Consider the following 16853-nt stretch of genomic DNA (forward strand, 5'->3'; position numbering starts at 1 on the left):
CCCAGAGTCCTCTTTTATTTCCTACTCTACGGTAACAACATTGGCTCAGTAGTCTGTTAAGATACATTTATTTACTAATGATGCAGTGATTTGCCCTAATATCCATAGTCCTCATTGCACAGCAGCTTTATTAGATGACCTAAATGCTGGTGCGACACTTGGCAATTAATATTAAACTTAAAAAAGTGCTAAGCGATGAATTTTTAGAAAAAGAACAATACCCTCCCAAATGTTGACTGCATCGGGAACACCGAAATGGAATGTGTAGACTCAATTAAATACCTAGGCTTTACCATTACTCACGATTTCTCCTGGGTGAAACACATGCGGGGCATATGCGGGCAAGCTACAAAAAAATTAGGATTTATTAGAAGAGTACTAGGTAAATGTGATGAAAAGGTCAAAGAGAAATATTATCTTTCACTGGTTAGGCTTCATTTAGAATATGCTACAAGCACATGGGAATCTCACGAAGTTGGATTGATTGCCAAATTGGATCGCGTGCAGCGTCGAGAAGCTTGATTTGTAAACGTTGTTATGATAAACTTAGTAGCGTATTCAAAATTGTACAGCCCCAGGGCTGGGAATCGCTAACGGAGCGAAGGTTGAATTAGTTTGAAGCTCTTGCATAAATTGGAAGGTCTCCTTAGCAGTGATGCAGAAAATGTATTATTACCCTCATCATGCTATGGTAGGAGAGATCATGTGAATAAAACTAAAGAGATTAAGTGTAGAACAGATAGATTTAAGCTGCCATTTTTTCTTTGAACAATAAGGGATCAGAATAACGTTGTCCACATTAGGGTCATATTCGGGTCAAAATTAGACCGGAGTCTACGAGCACTCATATTTACCCCCAGCTACACACCCTTGCGGTGACTTGCCGGGTACTAAAGTTCTGACATAACAAAGATAAATTTAATGGACAGACTTATTTGCTAGGAGATAGCAATAAAATCTAAAACTTAATCTGGAAGCTACCATGTTGTGGCAGGGCATTAAGTCACCAGCCAAAAGAGCAGATGGACAAGATACTCCACTTTAACACCATATAATTACCCACTATATATTTACAGCTGAATACTCCAAATCATTAATCCCAAATAAAGATTCCTAATTGATACTTTTATGAAAGGAATTCAACTTATGATATGAATAATTATATGAATTTAACAAATTCTTAGGATGAAAAGCTATAGACATACGATACTCGTGTATTGTTTAAATTTCACAATGAATACGGTAGCTATTGGCATCAGAAGGCCCAATGTTGAGCAAGTTGGCCATGGTGCAACTACCTGTTTCACTCATTCATCTTCTCATTTCCTCTGATTGAAATATGTCTGAAGGTCCCAAATCTGGTAGATTCAGTTAGGAGTCTCCAATACTTTCATTTTGGGAATTAACTGCATCTTGTTTGCTACCAAATAGAGTTCTTTCACAGATATGCTCTCTCGATCCTTACCAGAGATCTGAATGGGGTACAAGGGTATCCCTCGAGTCTTTTCTTCAAGATACTTCCATCATGTCTGTTCATTTAATCAATAGATAATATAATAAGTATTAGTGTGCTGCTAATACTTGGGACAGTAATGCGGTAGTTTCCACTAACCTTCCATGTACATTTTAATGAGTTTTGTTCTACTGACCATTTTAGTCTCCAATTTCATTCATATGGATTAAGGCTGTCATTCCTCTGGACTTTTGACAGCCCATTTGCAAGCAGCAACTTGGAAAGTCACAGTATCTTCAAAGGGTTTCCTAGAAGTCTTAGGCAATCTCTCCCAAGGATGGAATGCTATGTCATCATGAGTAATGCTACCTATTTTCCACCACTTCTTACTCACCAAGCACATTAAATGATTTCACGGCTCTCCTCTACCAATCCATTACCAAGTAATTGCTTAAAGCTCACCCATGCAAAGCAACAGTAAACATTTTAGATTCCACCAGGGCAATCGACTAGTTAGTCATTTTATGATCGAAAGTAAAACTTTTCATCCTATTCCCACTAATAAGCACTCAATCCAAAGCAATGAGAATGTGATCAATGATTCACTGCCTGTAGTAATGTGCAAATGTATTAAGTACACTTCTAACATTGCTTAAGATTAAAACAGGAGTAAACACATAAACATGATTTTTATAAATATTTTATTGACCAGATAATAAAAAATAAATTTAAATGATTTCTTTTACATTGTCTTCCGGTTAATTGACATTTGAACTCTGTCAATAACGAAACAAGCCTACTGCTTTTTACCAACCTATTTCAACTATTTTAATTATGCTCATACATTCAACTTGCACAACTACATCAAGTACAATTTATTTCATCATTTAATTGAAATAAAAACAAATGTGAGATTATAAAACTTATTTACTTCAATTAAATGATTACAGCTAAAAACAAAAACAAATTCTTAAATAGGACATCAAGAAATAGCAGTCATAAAACAGAACAAATCATTATTTTTCTTTGTTTCCTTGATTTATATTTTCATCAGCTTGGGTGGCTCCTGTTGAACTAAGCTAAAACCTATGTACTTATTAACTTTCCTAATTTTTTTATTAGCAAAACAAGGATCGTTAAACAAAAAATACCAAGTTACAATACCACCGAAGAACACCAACATAATCAGTTACAAGTTGAAAAATTAAGAACACGATTATACACTGATTATTTTCATAACTTCAATAAATAGAAAAACTCAAACCAGAACCTTGCTCACTATAAATCTGAGCCTACAAACACTCAGTGTAAACAGAATTTTTCCTTTATTAAAAAATACAGATACTGATTCATTATTATCCAATAACTTTTAAATACAAAATAGAGGATAGGGAATTAAAGTGCAATGTTTCACTCACCCATTATTTCCTCAATTAAAAATGAACTATCAGTAGCATATGCACAACACTTAAAGTAGAATGCACTTGAGTGTTACTGTGTGAGGATGTATTGTGGCAATGAGTTCCATGGGCCATTCTTTAACAAATGCTTAGCCACATGCACACACAAATAATAAAGAAATGTCTTCTTGAATCAATGTTGCTGTAATCAGCTCCACTTTCACTTCACATCACAATTACAGCAACTGTTATCATTATGGAGTTGTTTCACTAGTGGTCCTTTTCTTATTCTGTAAAACAAATGTGAATTATCACTCGGCTGCATATGTAAAACTAAATATAAAATCTGATACGTTGCTCAATTTAAATTCTCATCAATAAGTTATTCCTTCAACAGTAGCACAGATTTTCAGCTATCAGAACTCATTTAATTGACATATTACTAAAATCATACACATACTAGTAACATTTAATACAAAAACATTTGCTTTCTAGGTTTCACTGTGTGAAAATGGTGAACATCGTTTAGAGCATCTACTCCAATGAGAGAGAACAATAAAAAAAAAGGAGTATACAACCACGGTTATTCAAATGTCACCACCAATTAGATGATTATATGAATTTAGTAAAATATAAATTCAAAACAACAACAAATATTCAGTTATAGAGATTAAGCACGGATGAATATTTGAACCATGCACGGCGGTAATCCCAGAAGTACCTGACCCAACAAAGAAAAAACAAAACTTTTGGAAAAAAAGTATTTATTTCTAAACATAATCTCCATTCAGCTCTATACACTAATGCCAGTGATACTCAAGAAGCCCATACCATTTTTATCATAAGAACTGTCTTGCTCCTCTAAATAGCATATTAACTGCCGACATCAATTCTTCACAGTTCGAAAATTTTGACCACCGAGCCATTTTTTCAAGTTTGCAAACAGAAAATAATCCAAGGGGGCTTAATCTGGCAAATAGGGTGCGTGAGGTAGCGATTCAAACTTTAATTCATTGATTTTGGCCATTGCAATAACGGATTTGTGAGCTGTTGCATTGTCTTGATGAAACAACACTTTCTTCTTAGTCAAATGCGGCTGCTTTTGCTTGATTTCTTAGCTCAAATGTTGCAATAACTTTGCATAATACTCGGCGTTGATAGTTTTTCCTTTTTCAAGATAGTCAATGAAAATTATCCCACGCACATCCCAAAAAACCGACGCCATGACTTTGCCTGCAGATGAAACTGTCTTTGCCCTCTTTGGAGGCGGTTCTCCTTTCTGAATCCATTGTTTTGATTGTTCTTTTGTCTCGGGTGTGAAGTATTGGACCCATGTTTCATCCATGGCTATGGACAAAAATTCTGCTTTGTTGCCGTGAAAATTTGCTAAACACCCAATGGAAACATCTTCACGACACTGGTTTTGCCTGAGTGTGAGCACCCACCTTGCTCACAGCTTTCTCATGTCTAAACTTTCAGTTAATATGCGATGCACCACACTTTTTTGAAATGCCAACGATATCTGCTAGCTTTCTAGCTCACTTTCAGTCGACAATCATCCAGTATCACTTAGTGGATTTTCCTCACAGTTTCTAGAGTCATCACCTCATTCCGTCGACCAATGCGATGCTCATCTTAATAGCTCGTATGGCCTCATTTAAACTCTGCTACCCAATATTTTACTGTTGTAAACGAAATAGCAGACTCACCCAGAGTAGAATCCTGTTCAGCTTTTATATTGTTTTGGCTGAGGCCTTTCAAATAAAAGTATTGTATCACATAACGATGACCAATTTTCTTCATTTTCACAAATTCACTGAAAACGTTCACTATTGATGGCTGCCAAACAAATACTAAACAACATGGAGTCTTCAAACTTGAAAAATATGCTTTATAGGTGGCACACTTCTTAAACAGTGATAATTTTCGAGAAACTACTGCCATCTCTTGGTAAGGCCGGGTACTTCTGAGACAACCATTGTACAATAAATTTGAGGTGTGGTCACTTGATGTAATAAACAATATTGTCTATTACGTCACATCTTCTGGTTCAAGGAATATTTGAGAGGGTAATCAACTTATTGAAATCATTCCACGCATTAAAAAATACAGAGAGAGCTTCAACCTTATCCACAGAGTGTGCATGAGATATTTGATGTTTTTGTCTTATTCCATAAGGCATGATTAGGCATAGATGTGACATACCTAGTCTTTCACTCAAATGGGAGGCACACATTGGCTGCATTTTAAGTTTTATAAGACACATTTTAGCCTATATCCATTAAGGATGAGGAAATCTCCCTCGTTAAATTAACAAAAAAAATTAAAACAAAATATTTACAAAATAACCACTTTTTTCATGAAATTATGTCCCAGATTAGCAAGTAAATCAACCCAAAACGTCACAAAAACTCAAGTCCCCTGATCATTACTGTTTAATGTTTACCAAGTGAAATCAGCTTTAATCTGTTAAGTTATGCTACACCATAAGCTTTAGTACGTGGATTTTGAACACAAAGAGGAACTGGATCTACTGATTCTAGAAGAGCAAGCAATACATTCTACTTTGCCAAAGTTTATATTAAAATTTTATACTTGATTTCACACTTTAAATTATCATTCTATTTATCAAAATTTTTCTATACTCAATCCGAGATTGTGCCTAGGAAGATGACATGTACAGACATAGCCCACGGTTTAAGCATTTTACAGCATAAAGATCATAAGATAATTCATACCAATCATGACACACAATTTCATGAAATAATGTAGGAAATTACTTTATTTGTAATACAATTTTGTAATCAGATACATTAAAAGATTTGCTTGGTTTAAATATATTTTTCCTATGTTAGTGAGCAACAGGTAATCAATCAAGCTTTTAGCATTATTGGCAATTAATCAAACACTAAGAGTACATGCCATACAAATGTCTACTAAAGGGTTGATATGGAGGAAGCTTATTCTGATGTGATGTTCCTTGCACATGGGCCACAAGAAACTAACTGCAAAATTGAAGATGATAATAGTCACTATCTAAAACAGTGTGTGAGATGTTTCTTTCCCAACATTGTGCTGTTTTTTAACTATTGGATAAAGATTGAACAATTAGGCTACAGAGTCATAACTAACAAAAAATTAATGCTGTAGGAAGTGAATCCCTTTGTGCCATTGTAGGTGACAAGAAGGCATTCTCAGGCAGAAAGAATTTCTCATATCCTGGAATGGATGCCATCAGTAACTTATGCGGAAAAAATTCCCTTCCACTGATTGACATTGGGCCAGATCTTACATCTTGTCTCTCTGGCAGAGAGCCTATACCATCTTGGCAGGCTGAGGTTTATTGTTCAAAAAAATGGGAGACTTATACTATATAAAGAACTACCACCTTATAACCTAGTTTGGGCTTGATCAACAGCACAGTAGACACAGATTCTGCTATCATTGTGAAACTCCTCATCAGAGTCTCCGGCCATTATGACATCCAAAAATTGTAATTTTTCCTAGAGACTCGCAGAAGGATTTTTAAAAACGTAAGGTAATAGGAATAGTTAAGAGAGCAGTTCACAATAAGCTCAGAGAGGAACATAGAATACAATCAGGATGTAGAAGTCTGTTTCTTAGATTTCAAAAAGGCATTAGATAGATGGGAGTTAATTGGTTAGAATTAATGAATCTATTACAGAAAATATGAGTGGATTGGAGTGATAGGAGACTTATCTGCAACCTGTACATGTCGCAGACAGCTCAGGTATGAGTGGCAGATGGAGAGTCCAGGTGGGTAGTGTTGGGAAGAGGAGTAAGACAGGGGTGCCCATTGTCACATGTGATGATCAAGGCATATACGGAGTTAAATAAGCATGGGAATAACTGGAGATGGGAATGAAAGTCGGTCAGGAATTCATAAAATCAGTTAGATTTGCTGATAATCAAGTTGTAGTTTGTCAGTCAGGCAAGGGGTTACAAGCACTGCTGAGTGCATTGGAAAGTCAGTGCAATAGGTATCAGATTAGGATAAATGTAAAAAAACCTTGGATATGCAGTTTTTTAAAAAGAGAAAAGCTTAGTTAAATATTAAATAGGAGTTCATAAACTTGAGCAGGTGATAAATGAGTAAGCATTAGGCATGGTGTTGGAGGAGAGGGGATTGTAAGAAAAAATCCAAAGGAGACAGGAAAGGTAGATGCATTTTGACTGCTGATAGGATGAGAAAGAGTATTATAGAGGGGAGAATGTTGGGCAAACAAGGGAGGGTTAGGAATAGGATAGGCATTTTGGATGGAATGAAGGGAGGAAGTAAGCAGAGTTGAAATAGGGATTATTGTAGTTTCAGATGTCAGATTGTGTTTTGATCTGAGAGACAAAGACAATAATTGCTGTCCAGTTTGTGTCTGTCTTTTGCACTGCTGGATGTCTGGTAGTTTTTTGTCAGAATAAGCATGGAAATATATCACTGAACCAATGCATAGTCTGTTTCCATTCAAAATTTAAATCAAATGGTAGTTTTCCTATTTATAATAATAAATGCTATGCATGAGGCTATAAAAACTTTCCCTTCGCCTAATAGTAAATTCTAATCCCCAATCACAATCAAGTGCTTCTTTCCCATTAAATTCACAATTAATTCATCTAACTGGTCATATTCAATATCCACTACTTCCTCCCTATCATGCTTTCCACCATGTACGCCTAGATTACCAAAAGACTTCCGATTTTATTTTATTTTTACAGTAATGCACGACTAATGTCATTTGCCTGTTCCTCATTCACTATCCTACCCCTCAGTTTTCTGTTCTGCACTATGGCCACCCCATGTTGACTCTCCCCCATCCTCTATACATCACTACGAAATTATCCCTCCCATAATTTATACTGTCTCTCAATCTCACCTTGCAAAGGCCGAACATGCTATATTTATTCTCTCAATCTCTCACTTCATATATTCCCAATGTCCTCTTCTCAGCATTGTCCCTAAATTCCAGGTCATTATTCTAATGTTAGTGATCCCCTTTTGTGTCTTCTTTTCTGTTGTCATTTACTCAGTGCGAGGATGTTTTGTGATGATAACCACGGCCTTGCCTCCTCCGCTGCAAGTCACAACAAGGCCACATGAGCAGAGTTTGGTAGTTGCAGGGCTAATTATCATATTTGGCTCCATCATATTTTCTTGGTACACATAACTGAGGTGATTCCTGATTGCCTTCCTCAATATTTTTAACATGACAATGTCAATGAAAATGGCTACCCCCACTCTTGTCAGATGCCTTTGCAGCCATTACACTGAGGGAGAGATGCTGCACGAATCACTGGTTCTTACTCTTTCTGGTGTGGTAGCCCCAATAGGATGAATTATCATTTCTACTGCCAGCACAACTGTATCGGTCACAGGAACATGCAAACCCTTCTATCATTGCCGTATTATTTATTGACTACTATGAAATAGAAATTACATCCATGCACAATAATACAAAATAGGAGATGTTTGATTGAATTAGAAGGTTCTTAGATAAGACCTTTTTAAATCCACCAAAGTAATCAACCCGAAGGTTGGTGTAATAGAGCTTACTTAATGCCCAATTGCACATGGAATTCATATAGCAGGGCAGTTCCTTTCCTTGTGCCGCCTATGGTTTCCCAGGCAGATCTGGTACCCAAAAAATCACACCACCTTGGTGAAGGTGAGGGTGCCCAGAGGCCTCCTTGGGAATTGAACTCAGGCCCACAAGTCAATAGCCCAGCGATCTACTCACTGGACAACCAAACCCCTCCTTTACAAATACCAAATGGCAAATATCCAAATTCATCCTTTGATTCTTGGCATATTATTGCATACATGGTTGGACAACATTTATTCTGTCCCTTTGGATTGAAGGATGAAAATCTTACAGGCAGACCATCATCATACAAGCAAACCTACAGATTTCATGTTATTTGGGCAGTGGGAATCGTATGCTGGAGAGCTAAGATGAAAAATACAAATGAATAAAACGAAAAACATTGCAAAATTTGTAGGCATAACTAAAAAAATAACAATGAAGTATAATGGTAGCACAAATCGCATATTATCCAATGATTCAACTCTCCCAGGAAGCTACCCTGGAGTAGTCACACAGATGCAGTGCAGATTTTCAATTAAGTAATTATTGAAATTCATACTAGCAGGCATTACTTTGCTGACAAGTGAAAATACCACAAAATTTACATAAATCTAATTAAAATTAACACTTAAGTTTGTAACCAGCGATCAGGGTATCCAATTATTGATTGGTACTCTTTTCCATGGCAGTATGATTTGGTAACAGAATTATTTATATCCATACAATAGATTGCCAAAGTAAATCTGTACAGGTATTCGATATAGGTCTGCTTTGAATTGCACGTAAAATTAAGATGAATTATTGTACAATATCTGACACAGAAAAAAAATGCCTATATGTTTCAAAATCCAAAATATATAATTTTTGATTTTGAAATAAATACAATGATGTGGTTGATGGTTGTAAAATAGTATTGTGCCATTTTGTAATACCAGCTAGTATTTACTAAATGAATGCCTCTCCCCTAAAACTTATTTTGCCACACAATGTCAATTATTAGTAAATTAAGAATATGCTTCCATGGTAAAAAAAAGAATGATTATATTTGTAAATAGAGAATTATTTTATTTCATTTATAGAAAAAATACTGTTTAACCACCCCTAGAATATATGCAAAGAATTTTTTTCTACCTACTTTCCCCCTTCAACTTTTGATTATAACCACCTCCCTTGTGGTATGATTATGAATCACAATGACAACCAGTTCCACCTCTGGACACCCACATTTTGTTTTGAAAACAGGAATTTTTTCAGTGATTAATTACATTAATAATTATAAAAGAGACTCTGAAAGAGAAATTGAGAATATACTTTGAATAAAATTAAAATGGGAGAAAACCCTACGTATAAAATGACACTTGCAAATCTATCTTAAACAGGAATGATGGGTTTTCATTCTTCATCCTGATTAGAGCAGTTCATAAGGTTCACAATTCAAATTAGAAATCATCTAAATAAAAGGCTTAGAAATCAATTATATGATAAACCCAAAACAGGTGAAAGACAAATGTTTAAACTAAGACTTCTACTAAGAAATTAAATAATGCATTATGAGAAAAACAACTTCCACTACATCTCGCCTGAATCTGTTGACAAACAATGCATGATATCACCTCTTTGCAACATCCGAGATGATACCAATGACCAAACTGATATGAAGAACTACTACTTTCCAGCAAAATATTTAGTAGAATGCCAGTCAAAAAACACATTTGTGCATTTATAATATGAATGTTCAGTACTCAAAAATGAATATAATTTTCACCTTTAAAAGGAACTATACCATAATCAATAACCTAAAGCACCATTACTTTATATATTGAGTGAAATTTGCGTAGAACATTGTCTTCATTTGAAACTACCATTCTAAAATTCTTGCAATTACAGATTCTAATCAAGTCTTATTTTGTGGCAGAAATGTTGCAAGTATGTAATTCTTTCATATTTTCCTCTTTTTAACCTTCATGATTAATCCATGCAGTTTTATATTTTCCTTTGTGTTTATGCAATCTTACCCACAATAACAGCCGCAAGTCCAATAATTTTTTTTTTCAATCATTGGCAATTTTTATGCCAAGCAAAGTGAACAACTTAAGAGCTTGAAAATGCAAATAACCAGCAACCACAAAGATAACTTTTTCAGATCTGAAAATAAGGTAAGCATTCCAAATCACGAGTTAAATGAAACAGGAATAGTGGCTACACCCACAAAGATGTTCTACAACACTAGAAAAGCATGCCAGAAGGTTCAATGGAAGCATAATGGTGTGGAGGCAGGTAGATTACATGATAGAGAATTGTTTAGAGCCTACTCTAAAAAAAATACTGAAGTTTTCATAAAAAATATAAAATGCATAAAAGCAATACAAAGGATACACTTTGGGGTAAAAATAGTGAGTTCACTCCGAGGAATTTCCAAAAGTGAAATTAATGACACAAACACAGGAAATCATTTTCTATCTAAAAGGAGTAGCTGATAGAAAATCATCTCCATGCAATATAAATCTATCTTCTAGGCATTGCATTAACACTGGCAAGCATTTGGGGTTCCACACAATGTAAGAAAACCTTACATACCAGCATGTATCAGTTTGTCTTTTTAATTTGGTCTCCCGTTTGTTAAAGTGGAGGATACCTAAAATAAAATATTGGCTCCAATGATTTAAGGGCAGCTAACAAAAATAGACCAAGTCAATTGTCTACTTTCATGAAACCATAAAAAAAAACTATACCCTAAAATAAAAACCCTCATTTCATTCTTAAAACTAAAAGAAGGAATTTGATCATTAAAATAATAACTTATACCTAAGTAAACCTGGATATTTAATTCAAACAGGATCTTTTTTAAGTGATCAGCTCAAATTCATAAAAATATATCCACTTGATCAATGATATGAGTGCTGCATTATAAGACAAAACAAATAATTTAAATTCGTTTCCAATGTCAACTAATTAAAACTACAGTAGTTTACAGCCTACAGCTTTGATATTATTTCGTTCATCTCCGTGGCAAAATAATAGAAAATATAAAACCCTTTGATTTCAATATGTTAATGTAGCTTTAAGATGTCTTGCAAAGTGAAAGAAAACTTCATGGTTTTCCAAGTCAAATTTTTGCACTGAAGTCAAATCTTTAACTGAGACAAATGAGCTTGTTTCCACTGGAAATTACGAGGGTCATCCGGAAAGTAGTACCCGTTCGTGAAATAAAGACACAAAAGTAAATATTAACAAACATAAAAAATTTTATTTGAAAGAGGATACTTTAAACTACTTCTCAACATAATCTCCAAGCAAATTAAGGCATTTGTCATAACGTGTGACAAGTTTCTGTATTCCTGCTGCATAGTCCTTCGCCGCCAGCTCATTGAGATACGCGAGGGACCCATCTTGCACAAATTTTTGCATAATGCAGATGGTGTTTAACAATTTCATGAACAATTGTTCGAGAAACATTGGGAAAATGCTCACAGATGTCATCAATTGTGACGCGCCGATCGTTCCTCACGAATTCGTCAACTGAGCTCACCAGTTGGTCTGTAATGACAGACGGTCTCCCCGAACGCTCATCGCCGTGTGTGTTGCCCCTCCCCATGTTGAAGTTGCGACACCACCGCCGAACAGACGACTCGTCCATTACATTGTCTCCATACACCTCCTTTAATTGGCGATGAATATCACATGGGCAAACGTTTCTTGCATTGAGGAATTTAATCACTGCCCTCACTTCACAACTGGCGGCGTTCTCAATTTTTTTAAACATTGTAAACAATCACAGAAACAACACAGGCAATGCTAGCGTCACGCAACTTGGCTCAGAGAAGGCAGACAAGCCACTGAAGCTATCTGACCTCGTCCAGCGGCTACTCGCGTCGTCAGCACTTCATGCGGCACGAACGGGTACTACTTTCCGGATGACCCTCGTATATAAAATTAAATAATAATAATTTAATCTCAGTTTTTACGAAGGCTCACCTTCCTAGAAGATACCCAAATGAACAGAAATATAGTTCAAAGGATCATTATAACATGATCCAAATCTGCAGCCAATACCAGTAAACTGTAAACTAATAACGCTGTTTCAAATTCATTACCTAACAACATCCACCTTCATCTACTGAGATGTTTGAGTCAGATGTCAGTTACAATTACACCAATCCTCCTGAAAACTCTAATCATCAACACTAAATAAAGTATCTACCTGTAGTAATTTTCTGTCCCTAATGCACTTTTCTACCACCTATCCCTCCCTTTGTCCATTATTCTAATCCCTATCACTATCAGTATCTTTCCTTCCCAGAATATTGACAACTACCAAAATTCTAGACACTAGTTGGTCATATATAATCTCTGCTTCTTCCCCCGTTAGTCAAACTGTCGGCATGCAGATCTCAATGGGAATAAACTTCATTGGTTCTGCTTTTATCCCTACTAATAACATTCATTCAACCAACTGCCCAATGCAATTACTTCTCATCTTCTACCATTTTGTTTGAGACTCATTCTCTCTTTCTCTCCAATGTTTATTACTCCACTATAAAATTCCACCACAATTAACACACTATTTTTCAACACACAAAGGCCTTCTTATTGATCTTCAATCCTACGACTCCTTTCAAGTCTGTTCCATGCAATTCTTTATCAGTGTAAGGATTTCATGTAATCATGACCACAGGGGCCTTGCTTCCCCCAATTCAGGGCATGACTCTCACCCTAGTGAGCTGAGTCTAGTAGTTTTCATATTTAAATACATGACAGGCCCATTACCGAGGAAGGCAATCATTCTTATTGCCTTTCTCAACAGTATATACAAATAGTAGTTTAAACATGAGTGTCACTTCTGTATTCTATACTTGACATGAAAAATACTAAGACATAAACAATCTAGTAGTGAAATTTCTAACATTGCCATGCCTTTTTAGGCTTGCAATTTTTAAACATGAGATCAAAATAAAAATGATGACTGGCAATAATTATTCATGTAGAGAGGGAAAAGTGAAAATTGAAGAAGAACAGTCTATTGGGAGAAGGACTCACTAGATTTAACGGGGACTGTTAAAAAAAATGTTATAATTAAATTTATTATTTGCATAATTTACTAGGCAAAAATTTAATTTCATATCATACTATTAACTTGATCTCCAATGCATATGCCAAATAAGTTTCTTTGATTTTACTCCAGTATTGCATTAGCGACAGCTCTTGCAATTGGAAACATTTTCAGTCTGTTTACCCCTGATGGTGATGACTATTGAAATTATATAAATAAAATTCTATGGCCAATTTTTATGGAGCAGCCCTCGTACAATGGCTTTCTTACTTGTATCATGTTGCCCTCATGTTGCTGAATTTTTTAGGCATAAAATTTTATGATTTTGGTAGTATTAATAGTTTTTATGGTGAGTAACTGACAGCTAAGGTTATTTGCCCCATTAGGGATGGATTGGAAAGGATGGAGAGAAACCCGGCATCAGCATTGGCCTACTTGGGGTCTGCAGTTTAACTTCCCATCCGACGGAAATCGTACTCACTGAAAGTGCTCTACACTAAGTACCTCAAGTAGGGATTGGGATACCATTGAAAAATATTTGTTGTCTCCAGGATTTCAACCTGGGCCCTCTTGATGGGAAACCTGTATGTTAGCCACCGCACCACCCAGATTCCCTAAATTTGATAGTTTAAGGTTCTACTTTGTAAAAATTCATGATTGCTGAATAAGTGAACTTGGTATTTTTTCACACAAAAAAATACCATATTTATTTATTCAGTGATACAATTTTATAACTGAATTTGCAATCTGTGTGCTTTTAATATTATGTATTTTCTCTTTTTGCTTTCTTTTGTGTTGAAAAATATTACAAATGTGTCCTCAAAAGTTTGTTGCAACAGGGAATAATTCTCCTGCAATATAGTATTAGTTTCTTCATTTGGAACCTGTCCCTTCTTTTCTGTTGTATTTATACATTGCTTCATGAATAGTTTTTTGTTCCTGAGAATTTAAAATTTCCTTGCATTAAAAGTCTTTTATAACACATTAACATGACTTACTTTGTCTGCCCCTTCATTACAAACATATTACTTATCTCTCTTACATCTTTGATTGCTAGTTTGACTCCCTTCCTTTCCCGCAATATGACCTAAACACAGATGTGCATTCATGTCCATCTATTAACCTTACAAAAAATAGTATTCTCTATTCTGTAACTGAATTTCTGGAATTGTCACTACACATCAATGTCACTACATAGTACTATGAGTGTAAGGTGAAAAGTCCTCAGCCTGACAAAAGACTGTGATTTTCAGTTACACAATTATTTTATTTTTCTGTATAATCTACCTTGACTTTAACACACTTGGTCCAGCATTTCTCCAATATGAGTATTCCTTCCCGGGAGTGAGAGTCTGGAAGGCTTTAAAAATATCCATCTACGGCCCTCTTAACTCCTTCATTGGACGCGAAGAGCTACCAGAAACAAATTTCTTCATCTTTGGCAACAGATGGAAGTCTAAGAGGGCCAAATCAGGAGAATAGGGGGATGGCCAAGCAAATAATACCCCAAATCCTATAGTTTTCCCATCACCAATGCACCTTTGTGAGCAGGTGCATTAACCTGGTGACAGAGGATTTTTTTCTTCTTCAAGCCAGGCCTCTTCTCGCGAATTTTGGTATCCAGCTGGTCAAGAAGGTTTGAGTTATATTTGCCTGTAATTGTTCCATCTTTTTCAAAGTAATCAATTAAAAGGATCCTTTGCGCATCCCAAATCACATTGGCCATGACCTTTCCGGCAGATGTGATCGACTTTGCTTTCTTTGGCGCTGAACCACAGGCTTCCATGCACTGCTTTAACTGCTATTTCGTTTCTGGCTTGTAGTGGCGGAACCATGTCTCATCCATGGTGATTTATCACTGCAAAAATCGGTCGGTTCCCTCTTGAATCAGTCCAAACATCGCAGAGAAAATCGTTTGCGCATTTGATTTTGATCGCATTCAGTAAATGCAGCACCCACCTTGCACAGAGCTTTCCCATCCCAAATTCTTTGTGCAAGATGCTTTGCACCCTTTCTTCTGATATCCCCATGGCCTTAGCTATCTCACTCACCTCTACTCGCTTATCGTCCAACACGATATCTAGCACCTTTTAAATGGTTTCCTGTGTGGTTGTGGTTTTTGGCTGTTCTTCGCGAGTGTCATTCGCAAGGGATTTGCGACCACATTTAAATTCAGCTGCCTCCTTTTTAACAGTTGACATTGTAGGAGCAGAGTCCCTGTACACTTTTGTAAACTTCGGATGAAATTCCGTATGGGTTAATCCATCCAAAATGAATATTTTTATGACTGCAAAAAATTCAAGTTTTACCATTTAAGCGAAAAACACGAAAGAAGCCTACCGCAAAAATACTTGAACACAAACTTTACGCGAGAACAAGTTGAAACTTGTCTTATGGACTAATGACACATGCACCCAGGCAGGAATCATAAATTATAACTGATTGTAACGCCATCTCTGTGTCAGGCTGAGAAATTTCCACCTTACTCTTGTATTGTATTTTTTCTAAAATTTAGAAGTCAATATCTTTCCTATATTTGTGTATGTCTGAATATGCACCTAATCTACAGACAAATAAAATTATTACTATTATTAACAGTTCATGCACACCACAAATTTTCTTGGCTCTCTCATATATTATCCTAATCTTTCCCATTTTACTGTGAATGCAAAGCTATTCCTATTATACATGGGATGGCCCATAAGTACCTGGCCTGACCTAGAGATGGCGGTAGTTGTTTAAAAAATATTACTGTAATAGAAAGTATGCAATCTATAAAGCATATGTTTCAAGTTTGAAGATGCCACGTTGTTTAGTATTTGTTTGGCAGCCATCAATAGTGAATGGTTTAAGTGAATTCAAGAAAATGGAGAAAATTGGTCATCATTATGTGATACAATACTTTTATTTGAAAGGCCTCTGCCCAACCAAAAAAAAAGCTGAACAGGATTCTACTCTGGGTGGGTCTGCTCCTTTATTTACAACAGTAAAATATTGGGTAGCAGAGTTTAAACGGGGCCGTACAAACTATCAAGCGAGCATCACATTGATCGACCAAATGAGGTGACGACTTCAGATATGGTGAAGAAAATCCACATGGTGATACTGGATGATCGTCGATTGAAAGTGAGCTAGCAAGCTAGCAGACATAGTAGGCATTTCAAAAAGTGCTGTACATCGCATATTAACTGAAAATTTGGACATGAGAAAGCTGTGTGCAAGATGGGTGCCGTGTTTGCTCACACTCGAGCAAAACCAGTGCCGTGAAGATGTTTCAGTTGAGTGTTTAGCAAAGTTTCACAGCAACAAAGCAGAATTTTTGCACCATTTCATAACCATGAATGAAACATGGG

At 35.9% G+C, this 16853-nt stretch overlaps 1 protein-coding gene across 2 annotated transcripts in view; it reads right to left on the reverse strand.

Moving 5' to 3' along the window:
• Positions 1-2137: 2137 nt before the first annotated feature.
• Positions 2138-16853, reverse strand: part of LOC139694969 (G kinase-anchoring protein 1-like) — a 34807-nt gene continuing 20091 nt past the window's right edge. Inside the window, exons 7-8 of one of the 2 annotated variants that reach the window (XM_071593520.1) lie at positions 11028-11085; positions 2138-3143 (exon numbers count right to left, since the gene is read on the reverse strand). In XM_071593520.1, coding sequence (XP_071449621.1) covers positions 11050-11085 — 36 coding nt within the window. In that variant the 3' untranslated portion in view covers positions 2138-3143; positions 11028-11049. The remainder of the gene's footprint in view (positions 3144-11027; positions 11086-16853) is intronic. The other variant, XM_071593521.1, reaches the window with a different exon arrangement.

The sequence above is a fragment of the Hetaerina americana genome, unplaced genomic scaffold (genome assembly GCF_022747635.1).
Source record: "Hetaerina americana unplaced genomic scaffold, ioHetAmer1.1.p SCAF_6, whole genome shotgun sequence".
Lineage (NCBI taxonomy): Eukaryota > Metazoa > Arthropoda > Insecta > Odonata > Calopterygidae > Hetaerina > Hetaerina americana.